Source organism: Thamnophis elegans, chromosome 2 (genome assembly GCF_009769535.1).
Source record: "Thamnophis elegans isolate rThaEle1 chromosome 2, rThaEle1.pri, whole genome shotgun sequence".
Lineage (NCBI taxonomy): Eukaryota > Metazoa > Chordata > Lepidosauria > Squamata > Colubridae > Thamnophis > Thamnophis elegans.
Genome location: NC_045542.1, coordinates 7699455 through 7718025, shown reverse-complemented (window position 1 = coordinate 7718025; position 18571 = coordinate 7699455). Strand labels below are relative to the sequence as shown.

The 18571-nt window shown below is 44.1% G+C and overlaps 1 protein-coding gene across 3 annotated transcripts in view; it reads right to left on the bottom strand.

Moving 5' to 3' along the window:
• Positions 1-18571, bottom strand: part of HCFC1 (host cell factor C1) — a 30217-nt gene that overhangs the window by 9528 nt on the left and 2118 nt on the right. For 2 of the 3 annotated variants that reach the window (XM_032212103.1, XM_032212101.1), the window contains exons 2-18: positions 16412-16560; positions 16173-16333; positions 15752-15960; positions 15341-15425; positions 15154-15260; positions 14879-15058; positions 13128-13541; positions 12012-12172; positions 10995-11192; positions 9462-9692; positions 9077-9181; positions 8640-8859; positions 8340-8482; positions 8115-8253; positions 7009-7229; positions 2490-4263; positions 31-200 (exon numbers count right to left, since the gene is read on the bottom strand). In XM_032212103.1, coding sequence (XP_032067994.1) covers positions 31-200; positions 2490-4263; positions 7009-7229; positions 8115-8253; positions 8340-8482; positions 8640-8859; positions 9077-9181; positions 9462-9692; positions 10995-11192; positions 12012-12172; positions 13128-13541; positions 14879-15058; positions 15154-15260; positions 15341-15425; positions 15752-15960; positions 16173-16333; positions 16412-16456 — 4563 coding nt within the window. In that variant the 5' untranslated portion in view covers positions 16457-16560. The remainder of the gene's footprint in view (positions 1-30; positions 201-2489; positions 4264-7008; positions 7230-8114; positions 8254-8339; positions 8483-8639; positions 8860-9076; positions 9182-9461; positions 9693-10994; positions 11193-12011; positions 12173-13127; positions 13542-14878; positions 15059-15153; positions 15261-15340; positions 15426-15751; positions 15961-16172; positions 16334-16411; positions 16561-18571) is intronic. The other variant, XM_032212102.1, reaches the window with a different exon arrangement.

Genomic DNA, 18571 nt, shown 5'->3' with positions numbered 1-18571 from the left:
ACAAGATCCAGTTTCTCCTCTGATTCTCACCGGTACAGAAGGCCCTGGGACTGGTGTGGACTGGGTGACAGTAGTGACAGCTCTGATTTGAGTGGAGGAAACCGTGGTCACAGCAGCAGCACTGGGGCTGCTGGCGGCTGGACTCTCAGTCACAGGTATCTCTGGTTCCCCTTGTTGCCCATTGGTAGCAGGTGGCTGGTCTGCAGAAAGAAAACAGGTTACACGCTGAAGACAAAGACACAAGAGGAAGTCTTTGGTTGTGAAAATCCACTGGATTTTCAGGATTTGGAACATCGGTTGTTTCAAAAGTTTAAAACTTAAAACAAGATGCTGCATATTTTGGAATCCATCTCCAACTTTGCTGCTTCATTCCACGATGAGCGCTTCAATGTATAGAAAGAGGGACTTGAAACTCAACTTCCTTACTGGAACTCATCCTAGAGTTACAAAATAGTGTGTGGTAGATCAATTTGAGAATTATCTACCAACTGACAGAGAAAAATCTGATTAAGTGGATATCTTTAAAAAAAAAACCTTAGTTCTTTAGCAAACTTAAAAAAAAAAATTAGTTAAACAGAAATAACCTGTCTGCACAATGTTTAAACCAACATCCCGAGTCAGACTGTTTGTTTTAAACTTATAATACCCTATTTTACGCTCCATAAGACGAACTCCCCCACCCCAGAAGGGGGTGGAAATGTCTGTGCATCTGATGGGAGCGAATATCGCAGCCAGTCTGCAGGGTCCTTTTACAGTGCTGAACCCCGCCAGAGTGCAGGAGTCAGTTGACAGAGCTGGCACATGAGAAGACATCTATCTGTGGTCCTCTCAGGCTCCGCCTCCTGCCCTCACTACACTGCTGCTTCATATTTGCCACTCCATATGCACAGGGAGACGGCACCCCAGATTCATATTTTTTTTCTTCGTTACCTCCTTGAAACCTAGGTGTGTCTTAAGGAGCGAAAAATATGGTACTTCTTTGTTTTGTGAAGAATTTTGTGGCATATTCTTACTGTTTGCCCATCTCATTCTCAGGTAGCAAGTTGTTCATCAGAGGACAAAATCGTTCTAGGGCCGAATCTCACGCAATTAAAATGGGGGGGGGGGTCTTGCACAAACTTTTAAGTGAGGAACAAACATGCAATGGCGAAGCTATGGCACATGTGCCACAGGTGGCACGCAGAGCCATATTTGCCTGCATGACAGCCCTCAGCTCCACCAGCTGCTTTTCGGCCTTCCAGAGGGGTGGGGGAGGCCATTTTCATCCTCCCCAGGCTTCAAGAAAGCCTCCAGAGCCTAGAGAGGGTGAAAAACAGGCCCAACAGGTCAACCAGAAGTTCGAAAACTATACGTTTCCGCCTTCTGGAGGGCTTCCAGGGGGCTGGGGGAGGCTGTTTTTGCCCTTCCCAGGCTTCAGAAAAGCCTCCAGAGCATGGGGAGGGTGAAAACTCCCCCTCCCGCATGCGGGGGGGGGGGGGGTTCGTGTGCACATGCGCAGGTGGGTGGGGCGCGCGATAGTGCACACACACAAAATTTTGGCATGCCTTTAGAAATAGGTTAGCCATCACTGCTATAGAAGATTCTGGGCTATAGCTTGAATAGGCACCGAGAGAAGTAAAGAATGCTATCCAGATAAACCCATTTTTCAGCAATTGTACTTTGTATGGGATGATTGACAGCAGCAAGGACAATATTTTTTCAAAGATAGTAGATTAGTTTTATCCATCCCTCAAAAAATTATGTCAAAGCAGCTATTATAGAGTTACAAAACTTCCGAATACATGCAGGGCTTGATTAAAGTGAGTCTAAAACAAGGACAAAAATTCTAGATAGATGAAGAAAAATTAACCCTAATACAACTTGATAAAGCTTACATATTTTTGTGATACAATATGATGCTACTATGAATTTCCACTTTCACTGCTTGCTAAGGAACCAGTGTGTCTGAGACCGTGACCCGACAAAAGCGCACACGACAAAAGCGCGCCGCTAAAACCGCGACGTCAATGCACCAACAGCGCGTCAACAGCGCGTCGACAGAAGGGTGATTTAAGTTAAGGTAAGGATTAGGTTTAGGGTTAGGTTTACAGCGCCCTTCTGTCGGCGCGCTGTTGTTGGTGCGATTCAGCGCTCATTCGTCGGCGCGGTTCAGAACTCATGGTTTTGTCACCGTGGTTTAGTCGGGCGCGCTTTTGTCGGTGAACCGTCTGAGGCAAACCAAGATACGCTGCAAACGATTCTGTAAAATTCTTCAATCTACATAAGGCCCATGCAAGGCACTGATCACAAATTAGGCCTCACACATATTTCGTGAACCGTGTATCCTAAATTATTCAGTTCATTTCCAAGTGTACCCTTGTTAAGGAACAGGGCTAATTCAAAGAATATTGTTCTTTACTATTAAGACTACCAAGGAATCCCTGAGGTTACCCAGAGAAGTCTGAAAATCCCTATATAAGACGTTTCTAATACCCTTCGTGTTCTTTTACCTTGGTTGGCACCCATGGAAGAAGTAACTGTGGTGGCTGTATGGGTGGTTCCTGTTTCATGGGTCTCACAAGGAGGGTTTGAGCATATTCTGGGTGTTGAGCTCTGAGGCAAAGACCCAGTAATCCCTGGTGATTCTCTCTCAGGAGTTTTTCTCAGTTCTGAGTTGCCACATTGTGCTGATGCTGAGCTGGAAGACTGAGAGCCATCACCTCCTATGCTGGCTGTCATTGTGGTGCTGGTGGAGTTGGTTTGCTGCGTTTCACAGGGTGCAGTAACAGGGGGATGCTGGTGCTGAGCACCTTCATTTTGTTCAGCTCCCAGGTTTGATGTGGTGGTGGTGGCTGTGTTGGTGGTGCCCGTTTCGTGAGTTTCACAAGGTGGATTGGAGCACACTTGCTGTCCCACGGCTATGTTGGAAGTCGCTGTGGTAGCTGTGTTGGTGGTGCCCGTTTCGTGAGTCTCACAAGGTGGATTGGAGCACACCTGCTGTCCCACGGCTATGTTGGAAGTCGCTGTGGTAGCTGTGTTGGTGGTGCCCGTTTCGTGAATCTCACAAGGTGGATTGGAGCACACCTGCTGGGTAGCACCCAGGTTTGATGTCGTTACGGTAGCTGCATTTGTGGTATCTGTTTCAGGAGTTTCACGAGGTGGATTAGAGCACACTTCAAGATTTGTATCCTTGGTATCCGTGTTATGGGTCTTGCAAGGCGCACTTGACTGAACTGGCACATCAACTTTGACAGACATGGTGGTGCTGGTAGAGTTGGTTTGCTGTGTTTGGCACGGAAGGTTGGCAGATCCCACCCATTCGCCATCTGGCTGCCCTTTGCCCATGAGCGACCGAGCTGTGGTGGCAGTATTGGTGGTGTGAGTATGTTGGGATTCACACTGGCCTTTTTTCAGGGCTCGTGGTCCTTCACTGCTTTGCTGTGTGGGAGTGCCAGAAGCCGCACTAGGCAAGCCAGCAGCTGGCATGAAGCTTACAATTTGAACTGCACTTGGATGCTCTGGGGGGATATCTGTTTTTGTCGTCATGGTGGTGCTAGTGCTACCCGTCTGTTTTGTTTGGCATGGCGTGTTAGTCAATTCCTTCTGTCCGTCATCAGGTTGCTCTTGGCCCATGTGTGAGGTGGTGGTGGTAGCAGTATTTGTAGTGCCAGTCTCGTGGGTTTCATGGGGAGGATTGGAACACACTAGCTGACCCGTACCTACGATGGGCTTTACTGTCATGGTGGTGCCAGTGGCACTGGTCTGGAAAGTATGGCATGGTGGCTCTGAGGGTGCCTTCTCTGTTTTGGAGATGGTGGCTGTATTAGTGGTGCCCGTCTCATGAGTTTCACAAGGTGGATTGGAACATACCTTCTGTCCAGCACTCAGAACGGTGGTTGCTGTGTTGGTGGTACCAGTCTCATGCATCTCACAAGGAGGATTGGAGCATATCCGCACCACTCGGCCATTGGGCTGGAGGCCACCTCCCTCCTGCCCATCACACACAAACTGTAGCTGAGCTGGCCCACCCAAAGTGCCCACAACTGTGGTCGTAGCTGTGTTGGTTGTGCCAGTATCGTGTGTTTCACAGGGTGGATTGGAGCAAACCAGTGTAACAGTGCCTGGCTGTGAATCTCCTTGCCCCGGCTCAGCAATGGTGACTGTGGCTGTGGGCTGCTCTGTGGTGGGAGAAGCCAATATAGAAACAGGCAAATCGTGCACTGGCTGGGCCTCGACACCGCTGGGGGTTGTAATCAGGGTGACTTGAGTAGGCTGAGAAACAGGCTAGGGGGATTGAAACAAACAGACATAGGTTAGCAGAGGCATCTCTAGTCGAGAGACATCTCTAAATCACATGTAAGATTTACAAGCATTCTGTTATGCAGAACAGTATGGTTAACTGTATTTTAGGCTGTAGGCATTACAAAATATCTTCCATATGTAAAGAAAATAGTCCTGGCACTTATAAAAGCTACAGCCATTTTCATGGAGAAATATGAATTGAATAACCTTCTGCAAAATATCCACACAATGCATTTTATACATGCAAGAAATATACTCTGGGGAATATTTTAAAATATATCCCCCAATTACCGTATTTTTCAGATTATAAGATGCACCTGACTATACAACGCACCTAAATTTAGAAGAGAAAAACAACAACAACAACAAAGGTTTTTGGCTTCTGCGCACCTCATTTCCAGCCCTTTTTTGAGCCCTTTTCCAGCCTTTTTTATACCCATTTTCTAGGCTTTTTGGCCCATTTGGGGGGCTTTTTTTGGCATGTTTGTGAGGCTTCTTTTAGCCCGTTTTAGGAGGGGGGGGGCTTTTCTTGGCCCATTTTCAAGGCTTTTTTTGGGCCGTTTTTGAGGCTTTCTTCAGCCCATATTTTTTGGGGGGAAACAGGCCAAAAAAAGCCTAGAAAACGGGACAAAAAAAGCTTGAAAATTGGGCCAAAAAAGCCTCCAAAATGGGCTGAAAAAAGGCCTGAAAAAGGGCTGTGCAGAGGCCAAAACGGCAATATTCGGTCTATAGGACACATGGACATTTTCACCCCCTTTTGGGAGACAAAAAAGTGCTTCTTATAGTCTGAAAAGTACGCTAGTTTCATTCTGATGCAGTCTAATGCAGAATTCTGCAATGTGATTTTTTAAACTCTATTGTTAATTCCTCCACCCATCACTTCTCATTCCTTTTCTGCACTTTGTACAATACTGTTTACCCTGAAAGGTAGTGTTATATATGTATTCATGCATTTATTGAGAACAGCACTAAGTAGGGCAAAAGAAAAACGTGGGCATGAGGAATATTGCAGAACTGATTAGGTAGTAAAAGATATGACTAGACCATGAAAGCAAACTTAAGAGAATTGCAGAACTTCACATCTGCCTTGAGAAGCAGAATTTTATATACTAGGATTGTAAAAGTCTGCAACAAGATTAAAGATGCAGATTAAAATACAGACTTTGATATAAAGTCATTGGAGACACAGATCTTGATGAGATCTTGTACAGATGATAAAGATCTTGTAAAGAAGACCACGACTCATGATGAAAAAGGTGGGCACAGCAAGTTGTCTAATCCCAGGACAAAAGCTCTCACCTGTATGAAATGCTAGCTATTCTTACCCAATAGAGAGCTGCTCATGACATGCACGCTGCCTGTTTCAAATCATTACATGCTGACACCTAACACAAAAATTAGGGTTTTTTTTCCGCAACACAATCCTCATGACATCTATGAATTACAACAGAACGGCTACTTTGTACTGTTTTTTTAAAAAGGGCAGCCATGCAGCCAGGCTCTCTAGAATTGCAATTCCATGGTCTTTGGTCATGTTTGCTAGAGTGATGGGATTTGAAATCCAAGGCATCTGAAGGGTACCAACTGCCTATCCTTTCCAAAGAGTCCACAGAATTATCAGGATTACCATAATTACCAGGAACATCAAATCCTGGATAACGGTTAAAAGCCAATAACAAGCCACAGAGAGGGGAAATCCAATTGCTCGAGTACACGTACACAGTCTCTTCCAACTATATCAGGAGTGTCAAACTCACGGCTGGATGCATCAAATGTTGGCCCCACCCCCGCCTGGTTTAGCGAAGGGGAAAAAAGTCCTGATACGTGATGACCCCATATCATTTGCAGACATGCAAGAATCTGATTTTCATATTTTGTTTCTAATAGCTATCCGTCTCCTTCCTCTAGCAACCCTCTAATAAATCAGTGATGGCTAACCTTTTTCCCATCATGTGCCAAAAGCGGGGGGAGCGCAGGGGGGGTTGTGTGCGGGCATGCCCACACCCATAATTCTATGCACGCAACCCACCGTGCGCATGCACACGTGACCCTGCCTGCGCATGCACGCACGACCCCCGCCCTCCCCCCGCTTTGGCACGTGATGGACCTGATTTTTTGCCCTCTCCAGGCTCCAAAGGCTTTCTAGGAGCCTGGGGAGGGCAAAAACAGCCTCCCCCCCCCCGCCTCAGAGGCCCTCAGGATGCTTCAGGTGGCTTCCCTGAAGCTTCTGGAGGGCGGAAAAAGGCCCTATGGGCAACTCGGAAGTCCATTCCCAAACTTCCAGGTTGCCCGTAGGGCTGTTTTTCACTCTCCGGAGGATTTAGGCAACTTCCCTAAAGCTTTCGGAAGGAGAAAAATGGCCTAACACAAACCAGAAGTCCATTCTTGTTTTCAGATGCCGAAAAACAAGGGCGAAGTCAGCTGAACAGGAGCAAAGCCTCGCGTGCCCCATGGCGTGTCATAGGTTCACCATCATGGCGCTAAATACTTCATCCTTTTCTCTAACTACAAACAGACCCACTCCTATGACATGAAAAGTCTCAGCTAATAACCAGTAAGATATCATTTTTTATAAAACAGAAACATCATTCTTTGAAACCATCTGTGTCAACAAGTACCACCTTTCATGTTGAAAGTTTATCATAGGCTATGCAGAGCATCACTCTGTCTGTGCATCATTTTGTTGGGAAACTTTGCTTGCAATTTTTGACCAGGCCAAAACCATACCTGCATAGTGATGGTGGGAGTGGTGAGGCCTCCTGCTGCTGTCAGGTTTGTCTGTGCTGCTGAGACGGTGATGGCAGCTGGGTTGATGACCTGGCTGGAAAGTGTAGCAATGGTCCCCAAGGTGGTAATAGGCGTAGCCAAGGAAGCATTAGTATTGTGTGCCCCAGTTCCAGCTAGGCTTGTTGAGACCGTGCCTGTTACAGTGCCTAAGGTTGTAACTCCTTAAAAGATACAAAGAAAAAAACCCATAAGATGGAGAAAATTCTTTTTTTTTTGAGTAATATTTTTTATTTTTTCATTTTCATACACTCACATGTATACTGTGCATAGCCAACACCATACAGTATTAAACAATAATTGCATCAATTCCTCTTGTCAACAATACCCCAGAAAATAGAAACCCAATATACTTCTTCCACTCTCCATACACCTCTTTCTTCCACCACTCTCCAACTTTCTATCTCCCTCCATCATCCCCCTCTACCCTACTTCCCCTCCCCCTCTACCACTCCTCTCTCCAAATCCACTCCCCCCCTTCCTTCTCCCCTTCCCTCCCACCCCCTCTCCCATCCCTCTCTGCCCATCTTTCTTCTTTCCCACTCCTCCTCCCCTTGGTGTATTTCCACTATATGTCAATGTACTTGGCTTATCCTATTTTTAAAGAGGGGGGGGGAAGGAGGTGGGGGGTCGGGTGGGGGGAGGGAGGGATATATATTAGGTTAGACACGATGTGTTAGATCTCAATGTAATGTGACTTCTCATGTATACTGTTTTTTTTTAATCTCTCTTTAAAAATAGGATAAGCCAAGATGGAGAAAATTATGTAAGAGGTATCCATGTTAATTGCAGTAACCTTAGTACATAGAAACATGAGCTCTGAAGTTCCTGGTCACGTTTCTAGGCCATATATCTGTAGACTAGACTAGTAAAAATACATCGTTAGCAGGGCAATTTTGCAGCACACGGGATCCTGTGCAGTGGGAAGATGTCCACAGGCCCAAAAACTTATCCAACAGTTAATCTAGCAGCTGATGCACTATGGAAAGCAAATGAACTCACATAAACTCTAAATCCATTAATTCTTTCCTCCAGCTTAATGGCTTTACCTGTTGTTCCTTTCACTACCAAAGTGGTAACAGTAGGCTTGACTGCAGACACAGTGACAGGGGTAACGAGTCGTACTCCACCCATAGGGACAGTTCGCAAGAATGTGCCCGGTTGTCCTGGTGCTCCCTTAAGCACTACCTGTGAAAACACACATTTTTTTTCATATTAAACTGCTGAAGTGAAAATGGGGCTTCTAGCATCTCCCAACCTGTCACCTGGCTCACTTGTGTTATGCTTTGCTGTCCGTGACTTGTGGTTAATTTGGGTACTGCTGTAATGATCTTGGCGGGTGTACCAGTGCCAGAGGTCATCACTTTTGTGGTGATAATGGTGATGGGAGACTTAATCCCAGGACTACTAGTAACACCTGAAAATTAAAAAAAAAAACAGAATATGAATGCACACGCAATCCTCTCTCCCCATCTCCAACAACCAGGCTGTGATCTCACTGGTTGCTGTACAACCCAATGGTCCATAGACTGAAACAGGATAACTGCTGTGGCAAATCAAATTCCATTTCTTACCTGTGGCACCTGCTTGCGTAATAATAGCTGACATGGGGATGGTCTTGATAATAGTGGTGGTATTAGGCTTTGTTGTGTTGGGTGACACACTGCTGATGCCCAGGATGGTAGGCTTAGTACCTGTGCCACCTGCCTGAGAGGTGGTGATGATTGTGGTGGGCTTGCCATCTGCTGAAGTCACTAGTTTCAGAATAGTGCCAGCAGGGAGAGGCCCTTTGGTCTTAAGGGGGGGAGAAAAGAAAACACCAAGAATCAGCATAATGCAGGAAGTTTCAATATTCTTGCATTCCACAAGCAGAAAATATGCTAGAGGGGGGAAAATGGCAGGCAAAGAGGAAGAGGCATATAGGCAATTGAGGCGAGAAAGGCATACACTCTGGGGAGTATCCTAGGACTGGCGTCACATCTGGCATTGTTCCTCCATTGTATGTTCTTACCTGGATTATCTGAGTCACAGGACCAGTTGATGCTTGGCCTGTTACAGCTGATGTCTGGACTGGTTTGGTCTGCACAACAGACATCATTTTTCCCAAATTGGAAATCTGCTCCCCAACAAAGAAAGAGAGAAAGTCTGCTTTAAGATTCCTTCTAATAATATAAAGGGACATGGTCTACTAATTCACTTAGCAATTATTTGACAAGTAAAATATCCATCAATCATTTATGAGTAGCCTGTTAAACGAAGGCATCTGCTCAGCATTAGATAAAAAAGCTGAGGGCTCACTGAAAATGCTCACTTGTATGAAAAACAAGTCGACAGAAGAAAAATCCCTCCATTTCCAGCATCCTCTCTTAAACCCCTATCAAAAGAATTATGCTTACCAATGCACTTCCTCCAGGCATGGAGATAGGGCTTTTCACCAATGTGATGGTCTTCGTTACCCCACCCACCACAGTTGTCATCACCTGGGCCTGCTGTGCTACGGTGACAGTGCCTGATTTGTGCACGGTGATGATGGGCCGGGTAGGTGTGTTGGTGGTGGATGAAGAGACTGAGGTGCCCACCTGGGCAGCTGCTGTCTTCAGCATGCGGGTGGCTGGGTTGCTCACCTGCTTGTTAAACAAGATCAGTGTTAAAAAGAGCATCTTATAAGAGTCTGTGGAGGCAATATGAATTCTGACACCTTTTTATTACAGATAGAACATAGTCTAACAAATGCAAATCTAGGATCCAAAGTGTTTGTCCTATCCCTTTTGTCCTGTAATAATTCCAACAAAACTGATGATCCATTCATACTATGGGAATATTACTTGTAATATTCATTCATTTCATTTCATTTATTAAATTTATAGGCCGCCCAATCCTGGAGGACTCCGGGCGGCTTACAACAAAAGAAGAAAAAAAAAGAAAAGAAAAATAAGTAAAAAAATAGTTTAAAATTCACAACACACATACGTTCTAATCGGGGCTGGACCTTAACACTAAGGTCAACAGCCCCAGGCCTGCCGGAACAGCCAGGTTTTAACGGCTTTCCTGAAGGCCATGAGAGTGGATATGGTCCGGACCTCTGGGGTAGCTGATTCCACAGGGTCGGAGCAGCCACAGAGAAGGCTCTCCTCCGGGGGCCCGCCAGCCGACACTGACTGGCTGACGGTATCCGAAGGAGGCCCACCCTGTGGGATCTTATCCGCCGTTGGGAGGTGTATGGCAGTAGGCGGTCTCGCAGATAGGCTGGTCCTGAGCCTTGTAGGGCTTTAAAGGTAATAACCAACACCTTGAATTGTGTCCGGAGACCAATTGGCAGCCAGTGCAGCTCATGGAGGACAGGTGTAATATGGGTGTATCTCGGTACACCTAATATCGCTTGCGCGGCTGCATTCTGGACTAGCTGTAGTCTCCGAACGCTTTTCAAGGGTAGCCCCATGTAGAGCACAATTCAAGGTTTCGGTTATCACCTTTGAAGTGTTTCATGGTACAGGAACTGCCTTGCCTCAATGTGATCAGCCCACCCTACTTGATCAGGCAGAAGGGGCATTGTACAATCTCTATTGGTCAGTTTCAGCTCACAGTGTGTGGAAGAAGGGCCTTTCCTGCTGTGGTCCCTGTTCTTGGAAATAATGGGGTGAGGCCTGTCCCCATTGTGTTGGTTCCCTGGAAGGGCTTGAAACCTGACTCCGCCAATTTAGCCTGAGGTTTTTATGGAGCTCATCATTGGAGGTAGTTGGTGTATTGATTGGGAAGAGACTGCCCTCATACCAATTTTGCCTTTTTGCCTCTTGCCTTTGTATTTTAATATCTTTAATGCTGAAATTTTCTGTATTTATGATTTTCTAAGATGTCCCCAGTTGCTTTTCAGAGAAAGATGGGAGGTGTATAAATTTAATAAAGCAAAGAAACATGCCATGGATACTCACCATGACTGGAGAAGAAGCAACTTTAACCGTGGTGGGTAATGTGGTGGTGCCTGGGGACACTGCAACAGTCTTAACTATGGTAGTACCAGCAGGCATACTTAACATAGTGGGGGCTGAGGACGGTGGAATTTTCTGAGTGGCTGCAGCTGCAGCTGCCAGAGCTGCCATGCCACTCATCTGGGAGCTGCTACCAATCACCTAAGTTTAAGGGAAAAAGTCAGTGACTTAATACCACTAGGATTCCATGAAGATAAAAATGGCAATGCATTAATAGAAAAAAATATTATTATTATTATTATTTCCTTCTTTCCCCCCCCCCCTTTTTTTTAATCTCTTAACTTTCAATGTACTTGGTTTTAATATACTCTAGACTGTGTTTGATAAAAAGCTAAGCCGGGTATGGGATCTGGGAAGTCTGAAGGGGGTCAGGGAGGGGGGATCATAGGGGGTAGGGGGGGAGGAGGGAGGGGGGAAACATAGTTTCAATTTTCAAAACAACAAGAATGCACTTGTATACTGTTGCTCCTTTTCTTTTTTTTCCTTTTCTTTCAATTTTAGTATAAAATGCAAATCGAATATACTAATGAATAGCAGAAATACACCGAAGTGAGGAGTAGAGGGAAAGAAGAGGGAGGAGTAGAGAGGGAGTGAGAGGGGAATGGAAGGAGGGTGAGATGGAGGGAGGGGGAGAAAGGAACGTTAGAGGGGGAGGGGAAGTAGAGGAGGGGAATGCTGAAGGGGAGAAATGAAAGTTGGAGGGGGAGAAAGAAAGGGTGTATGGAGGGTTGAAGTGTTATGTTGGTTTTGCATTTTGGAATATAAGAAGAGTTGTGTTTATTGTTTCTTTAATCGCACAGTATATAAGTGATTGTATAAATTGAAAATGAAAATGAAATAAAACATATATTGATTTAAAAAAAATGGCAATGCATTAATGACATAGACAGGCAAAAGAGGATGAGATGTGATGAATTCTTTCTTCCAGCACAGGTCCCCATCATTCCTGCCTCCACTTACCGTCCCTTGAGTGCTCTGTGTGGGTACCACCATGCGCACCCCAGCTGGCAAAGAAGTCACGGTCACTGGGCCTTTCCCAGCTTGTCCTGCTGACCGCACAGTTACCAGTGGTGCTCCTGTGGTAGCTTGTGGGCCAGTGACCTTCAGCACAGCTGGAACAGCTGCAGAAAGAAAACAAGCAGATGGAATTTTAGACTACATGCACATAAGGGTTGTGTGTACCAAAATGTTCCAGAAGTACTGTGGGCTTCATATAAACATAGCGTTTATTAATTATTCAAGTAGTCTTTTCCAGCCTTCCAAAGCGGCAGTTGCTTTAAGAATGACATTATGACTTGACAGAGCCACAAAACGGCAAATGATGGCTAAAGCAACACTTCTAAATTAATTTTGATGCATGTGCATCAAAAATATAGATTTCTATCTATTGCAGTTCTGGGGTTTCAAAAACGCTATCCTAGCAAAGTGCAGTTAATTTGGAAACTACTTTTTTTTTAATTGATCCACACCCTTGGCAGGATAAAACTTCAGTAATAAACCAAATGCTCCAAATTCTAAACAGCTATTCAAATAGTACCACCACAAGCACGAAACACTTCTGGAATTTCTGGAACATCCCATTTGAAGTTTAAAATCTTTTCCCTTTGAAACAATTTGCAGATTACCCAATGCATCATAAGGATAGCTCATCTTTTTCCTCTTACGGAAAAATGTGAAAAGCACTCAGCTGTGTGGCTTTGAATTTGTGGAACACACAAGTAGAAAAATAAAGGATGGCGAGAATATTTTGTTAAAATATGAACCTGAAAGTACACCGTGTTCAGTGGAGTTCAACTCCACTCTAATTATTTTGTTCCCTGCTAAAAGGAAATCAATTCTTTTAAGATGATTCTTAAGAAAAGGAATTTCAGGAGACTGACATTAAGGGGGAAAAAATGCCATGAAACAGATGTCCCCCCCCACCCCTTTTTGGAAAACTGAAGGTGGTGCTCTTACTAAGCAGGGCTCCTGCTAAGAAGGAAACTCAGATTCAAGGGCTGTGTACCATTAGCCCAGCTTTTGAAAGTAGAAAATTTTGACTGGAAAATTAAAAAAAAAAAAAAACTTCTCCCTTACTTTGTGGACGAGGAGTAGCAATGGCAGCTGCTGGAGGAGGCCCTGGCATTGGGCTTGTAGGCACGGTAGGAAGCACCTGGATGGTTGTTGTGGTTGGTGGGGCAGGAGCGGCAGCAGCGGCGGTGGCAGCAGTGGCCGCAGCAACAGCTGTGGTCTGCGGCAGCAGGGTGATACCCATTTGTGCCAAAGGCTGCACGGCAGGGACAGGTGCGGCAGCAGCAGGGGCAGGGCTCTTGGGGGGATTGACAGGCACTGAGGGCACAGGATTAGCAGCTGGCGAGGAGGCAGCTGGGATGTCGTATTTCTGCAGTTGGAGTAAGTAAGTATCCGCAGTTGGGACAGAACCCCAGCTCACTTCCAAGGAGTTGGTGTTGGCACGAACCAGCTGAACCCGTGAAGGGGGTGGAGGTTTCTCTGTGGGTAAGAGAGAACAAGGGTAGATGGTATTAGGAAAATGGCCCCACTGTTATCTGTCACGAGAGTACAAATTCCCACATTCCAGATAAAACAAGTTTTCCGTACCATTTTAAACACAACACTTGAAAGGATTCTGATTAGATTGTTTCCTCCTGAAGGTACTGTCACACAATATTGTACCAAAACATTGCTGTTTCCTCCCCAAACATTTTTTTAAAAAAAACTTCTTTTGATGGGGGTGATAAAGTACCATTTGAGGTTCTAACTGCCCACTACTTTAATTCCCACAGAAGGCCTTTGGCTAAACATGTTTTAAAACCAGGAAAAATAACTTTTCCTTTTGCTTTCTAAAAAGTTTGAGACTGAGAAATTTACAGTTATACTGTTTGAAAAGACAACCCCCCCACAAAACCAAGAAAAGGATACTTATGGAATCTTCTACCATCATTATCAAAATATTGAATTTAAAAGTTACTTATGGAAAACTTGATATAAAACTCATACAATCTCAACAGGGCCTAGTTTAGTTCTACTGTTGGATCCTGTTTTAATTTAGACACCCTGCTTTTTTTTGGGATAAGGACAATCGATGTAACACTAGTATTATCCAGAGTGCACTTAATCAGTGTGAGGCTATAGATCCCAACATTTTGGAGTCTGGGCTTCTAGCAACACAATTCTCCTTAAAAGAATGCAGAAAACGCATCCAGAGCAATGCATTATACTCGGTTCTCATCAGAAATTCCAATATGAAAGCAACATCCACATGTCCTAAAAAAAAACCCCACAAGTACAGACCTTTCTGAAATGTGTACTTCAGGATGTAATTGGAGCAGCAACATGTTTCACACTTCTACGATATTTTAAAACTTTCCCTACACAGAGAACCAGTCTGTTCAAATATTGGCACTGCTTATGTTCCCATGACAGATGATGACTCTCAACATATTAAATAATTTCTAAGAAATTAAGAGAGTCAGTTTGTGCAATAATTAAGGTGTTGGCCTAGAAACCAGTAAACTGTGAATTCTAATCTCACTTTAGGAATGAAAGTTGGCCAGGTGACTTTGAGGCAATCGCTCTATGTTATCCTAACCTACCTCAAACGGTTGTTGTTGGGGGAAAAATAGCAGGAGGAAGGTATATTAAGTATTTTCACTGCCTTGAGTTACTATAAAGTAATGAAGGCAGGATAAAAAAAATGTAATAAATAGAATTCGGAGAATCCAAACAAACAGCATGAGCCTATCATGAGACTTAACAGACTACAATATCATAGAAGCCTGAGTAACATATAAATGGGTAGATAGTATCTCCGCTGCAGTACTTCTTACCAGTCTCAAGATACCAGAGATCCTTGCAGCAAACCTGGTTGTTCCAGGCTTTACGGTATCCATCACGGCCACTCCAGATGTACAAGCGGGTATTAATAGCCACAGCACAATGCCCTGCACGTGCCCGTGGAGTATTCTCCTCCAGTGTATCCATCAGAATGGGCTCCCAAGCCATGGAGTCTGCATTGGTAGATACATGCACAAAAGGTCAGCTTCTTAGTAGAATAAAGAGCAACTAAGGTTAAAAGAGGCATTGCCTTTATAGCCTCACATACCTAAGTTGAGACAGGCCAGAGTATTTGTGCATTTCCATTCCTTTTCATGTGTAGCCACTTTGACGTCATCCATAACAAGAGGCACCCAGCCACCAAATACATACATTCTGCAAAGAAAGAAAGAGCAAAAATTAAAATTTGGCTGAAAAATTTGGCTGAAACATGTCAGGATAGGAGAGGAACTTACTTGTTCCCAATGGTTGTGGCTGAATGCAGACTTCGAGGGAGTGGAGCCACCCCTCTCAGGTTGGGCTTGTTCCATGTCAAAGAATCTAGAGGAAGAAGCCATCCCAGAGGTCATTGTTTCCAAAAGGTCCAGCCTCTCAGTCTTCTAAGGCAGTGGTCTCCAACCTTGGCAACTTTAAGACCTGTGGACTTCAACTCCCAGAGTTCCTCAGCCAGCAAAGCTGGCTGAGGAACTCTGGGAGTTGAAGTCCACAAGTCTTAAAGTTGCCAAGGTTGGAGACCACTGTTCTAAGGCACAGTACATATACAAACTGGCTAGCACTTGGACAGAACTAAAATTGTTGTGTCCTAGGACCTGATCTATCTAAAAGCCTGTTTAAAATCTGTCCCCACTCAACTTAGTTGCTTTTACCGATATCAAGTGTCCAGAGATCACCAAGACGACAACCACTCATGCCCCCGTATATGACCAATTTGGACTTTTTGCTGTCTTTTTCTGTGTAGACCACAGCTGTATGGGATTCTCGTGGTGGAGGCAATACACCATAGGTGATGGGAATGTCCCAGGACCCCACACCAGATCCTGGCCGCAGCTCCAAGTTATAGAGGTCATTTAGGTACCTGTAAAAAAGAGAGTGAGAGAACATGTGAAAGCCAGGTGAGAAATTGTAGCACTCTTGTTTTTTTTGTTTTTGTTTTTGCATTTTGTTTTTGATACCACTTGGAATATTTTCTTAAAAACTGGAAAAAAAGGTAAAACAAAAGGGAACATGATTTATTACATTATACAAAACTTGTTTCTTTTGATCTAAACTGGCAAAAAGTCAATGTACCTGGGAATGTTATTCTTAGGATCTTCACTGTCATTGGCCAATCCTCCAAAAAGGTAACATTTGTTGCCCACCAATGAGAAGCTATGTCCAAGGCGTGGACATGGTGTGGGCCCATTCTTGGGCATCTTGGCCTTGAGTCTCTTCCATTCCCAACGACTGGCCTAGAATAATAAAGGATCGAAGCATTATTAATCTAAGCAAGCAAGGCAAATTAAGATAATTTGTTGGCAAGCACTCACCTGCAATTCATACAGGTCATTGCTGTACTTGCCATATTCAACCATTCCACCAAATACCAGGAGACGAGTCCCATCACAAACAAAACCATATGCAGCACAACCAGGTGGAATGTCTCCACGCACAGCTGGGATGAACCACTGGTTTGTAGCTGGGAAAAAAAGAGAAAGAAATATGAAGGACAGCTTACTTTCAAATACAATAGAGCTTCATGTGACAACATTCTGGAAGCAACTCAGGGCTGGACAGTTGGGATTTCACTCTTTCTCTCCTAACTGATACTTTAACTGAAGCTCTACAAAAATCGGAACTATACACACTCAATACAGAAGCTATTTTTGTGTGTGGTGAAAATGAGATGGCCATCATTGCAATTATATTCTTGTTTGCTCTCTCAACTAACAATTCTGCTTTACACCGGATGCTTCAAAAAAAAAAAGCCGTCTTTCAGGATAGCTATAATCTAAATTGAGAGAGCATAAAATAAAGGAAGCAGCCTGTGATAGTAAAGGATGTCAGAGAAAAGAAAACCTTCCTTCCTGCTCTGGGACAACAGTCCGGATTAATGCAGCAGATAGCAGTAAGAGGCATGAGCGCCTAACTGTTTACAATAAGCAGGCAAGAGGAAGCAACCTATCAGGAGATGAGAGATGAGGCAGCTGCCAATCAGGAAGCTGAGACCCACCCACTTCTGTCCAGCTCTAGTTACATAGTAAGAGGACTCTCCGAACCACAGGATATCTAGATGCTGCGGCTGACATTAAAAGTGGAGGAGGAAGGCATTACTCCCTTCTGCATGTGCTTGCCAGCCAATATACTGCTTCATTCCACATATTTATTCTTGGACTTAACTAGTTATAGCCCCTTCTGTTTAGCCGGCGTTGTACTAGCACTTACTGGGATTTTGACAGGCCTCCCTAGCACTTCTTCAAACTTTTTTGGGCAAGTACTTGACTTGTTAGTTAGTAAAATATACTTTATATTGTTTGACTCAAGGGCTGTGTTTGCAGCAACACAGCAGTGGCATGAAAGCACTAAAGATACAAAGAGCAGAAAGCAAAAGAATCTATGCTGTATGATATTGAATTCAAAAATGCATTTTCTAAGAGGGAAACTTTTACTCATGCAAGAAAAGGAAATGCCAATTTCAAAGAAAAATTAAAACAATACTTTTGTTAAAAGCAAAATTTTCTGCTTTGACTTTTTTTTTTAAAAAAAATTGAGTTTGAATTTTTTTTTTCAGAATACACAATGAGCCTAAATTTATTATGCCCTTTCTCATTTATGTCTATTTTAAAAGTTCCATAGTTTTTTTTAAAAAAGGTTAGGTTTCAATGACATACAAGTTCATTTACAATGTGAAACCCTGAATTCTTCCATCTAATTCTCAAAGCTAGTATCTTCATTTGTAGCTATCCTCTGCAACTTTACACTGGCAAGGTTACTTTTAACTTACTGTGGCATGTTACCGGGACTGAAAGCTAGAATGAGGCGGGTAAACCAAGTCCTGTCTTTGCCAATCAACCCGCTTTCTCTAGAAAAACTGTGCTAACTCTACTGTCAAACTGGTCTCCTGGAATGTATCCAAAGCAGTCTAGATAAACACCATCAGGCTTGAGACCATCTATTTAGACCTCCCCTTCTCAATTTATAAAGCTTTAACTAACCTTTAATTAAAAATATAAAGGCTAGGGTTGGCATATATATGTAGGAGCAGAACTTTTCCAATTGGCACTAGAAATAAACCCAGGGTGCTTAATTGTTTTAGGCAATTTCCAACTAGAATTGAGATTATAGGAAACAAATAGTTTGGTACTCAAGATAAACTGACAACCCCCCCCCCCCCCAATTAGCTATAAGGTGAAATGTCCCAGCATTCGCTCCCTACCACAGCATTACTGTCAGCCCAGTTCAACTGCATTCTTATGCATCCAAAGCCAAAGAGGGAAAAACAGGCAAACAAAGAGTTAAAAGCTGTAGCATTCGGAAGTTAAATTTTAGGCGCCAAGTCTTTGGGGAAGAAAAGCTCCTTCTAGCACTGCCCCGCCATCTCATCACATGAGTGCACTTGAGAGTGCATGAGGGGAAAATAGTGTATTAAACACCGGGAGGAGAGAGAACATTACGATGCCAGGCAAAAATTGCACGGCTACTCACAAAGC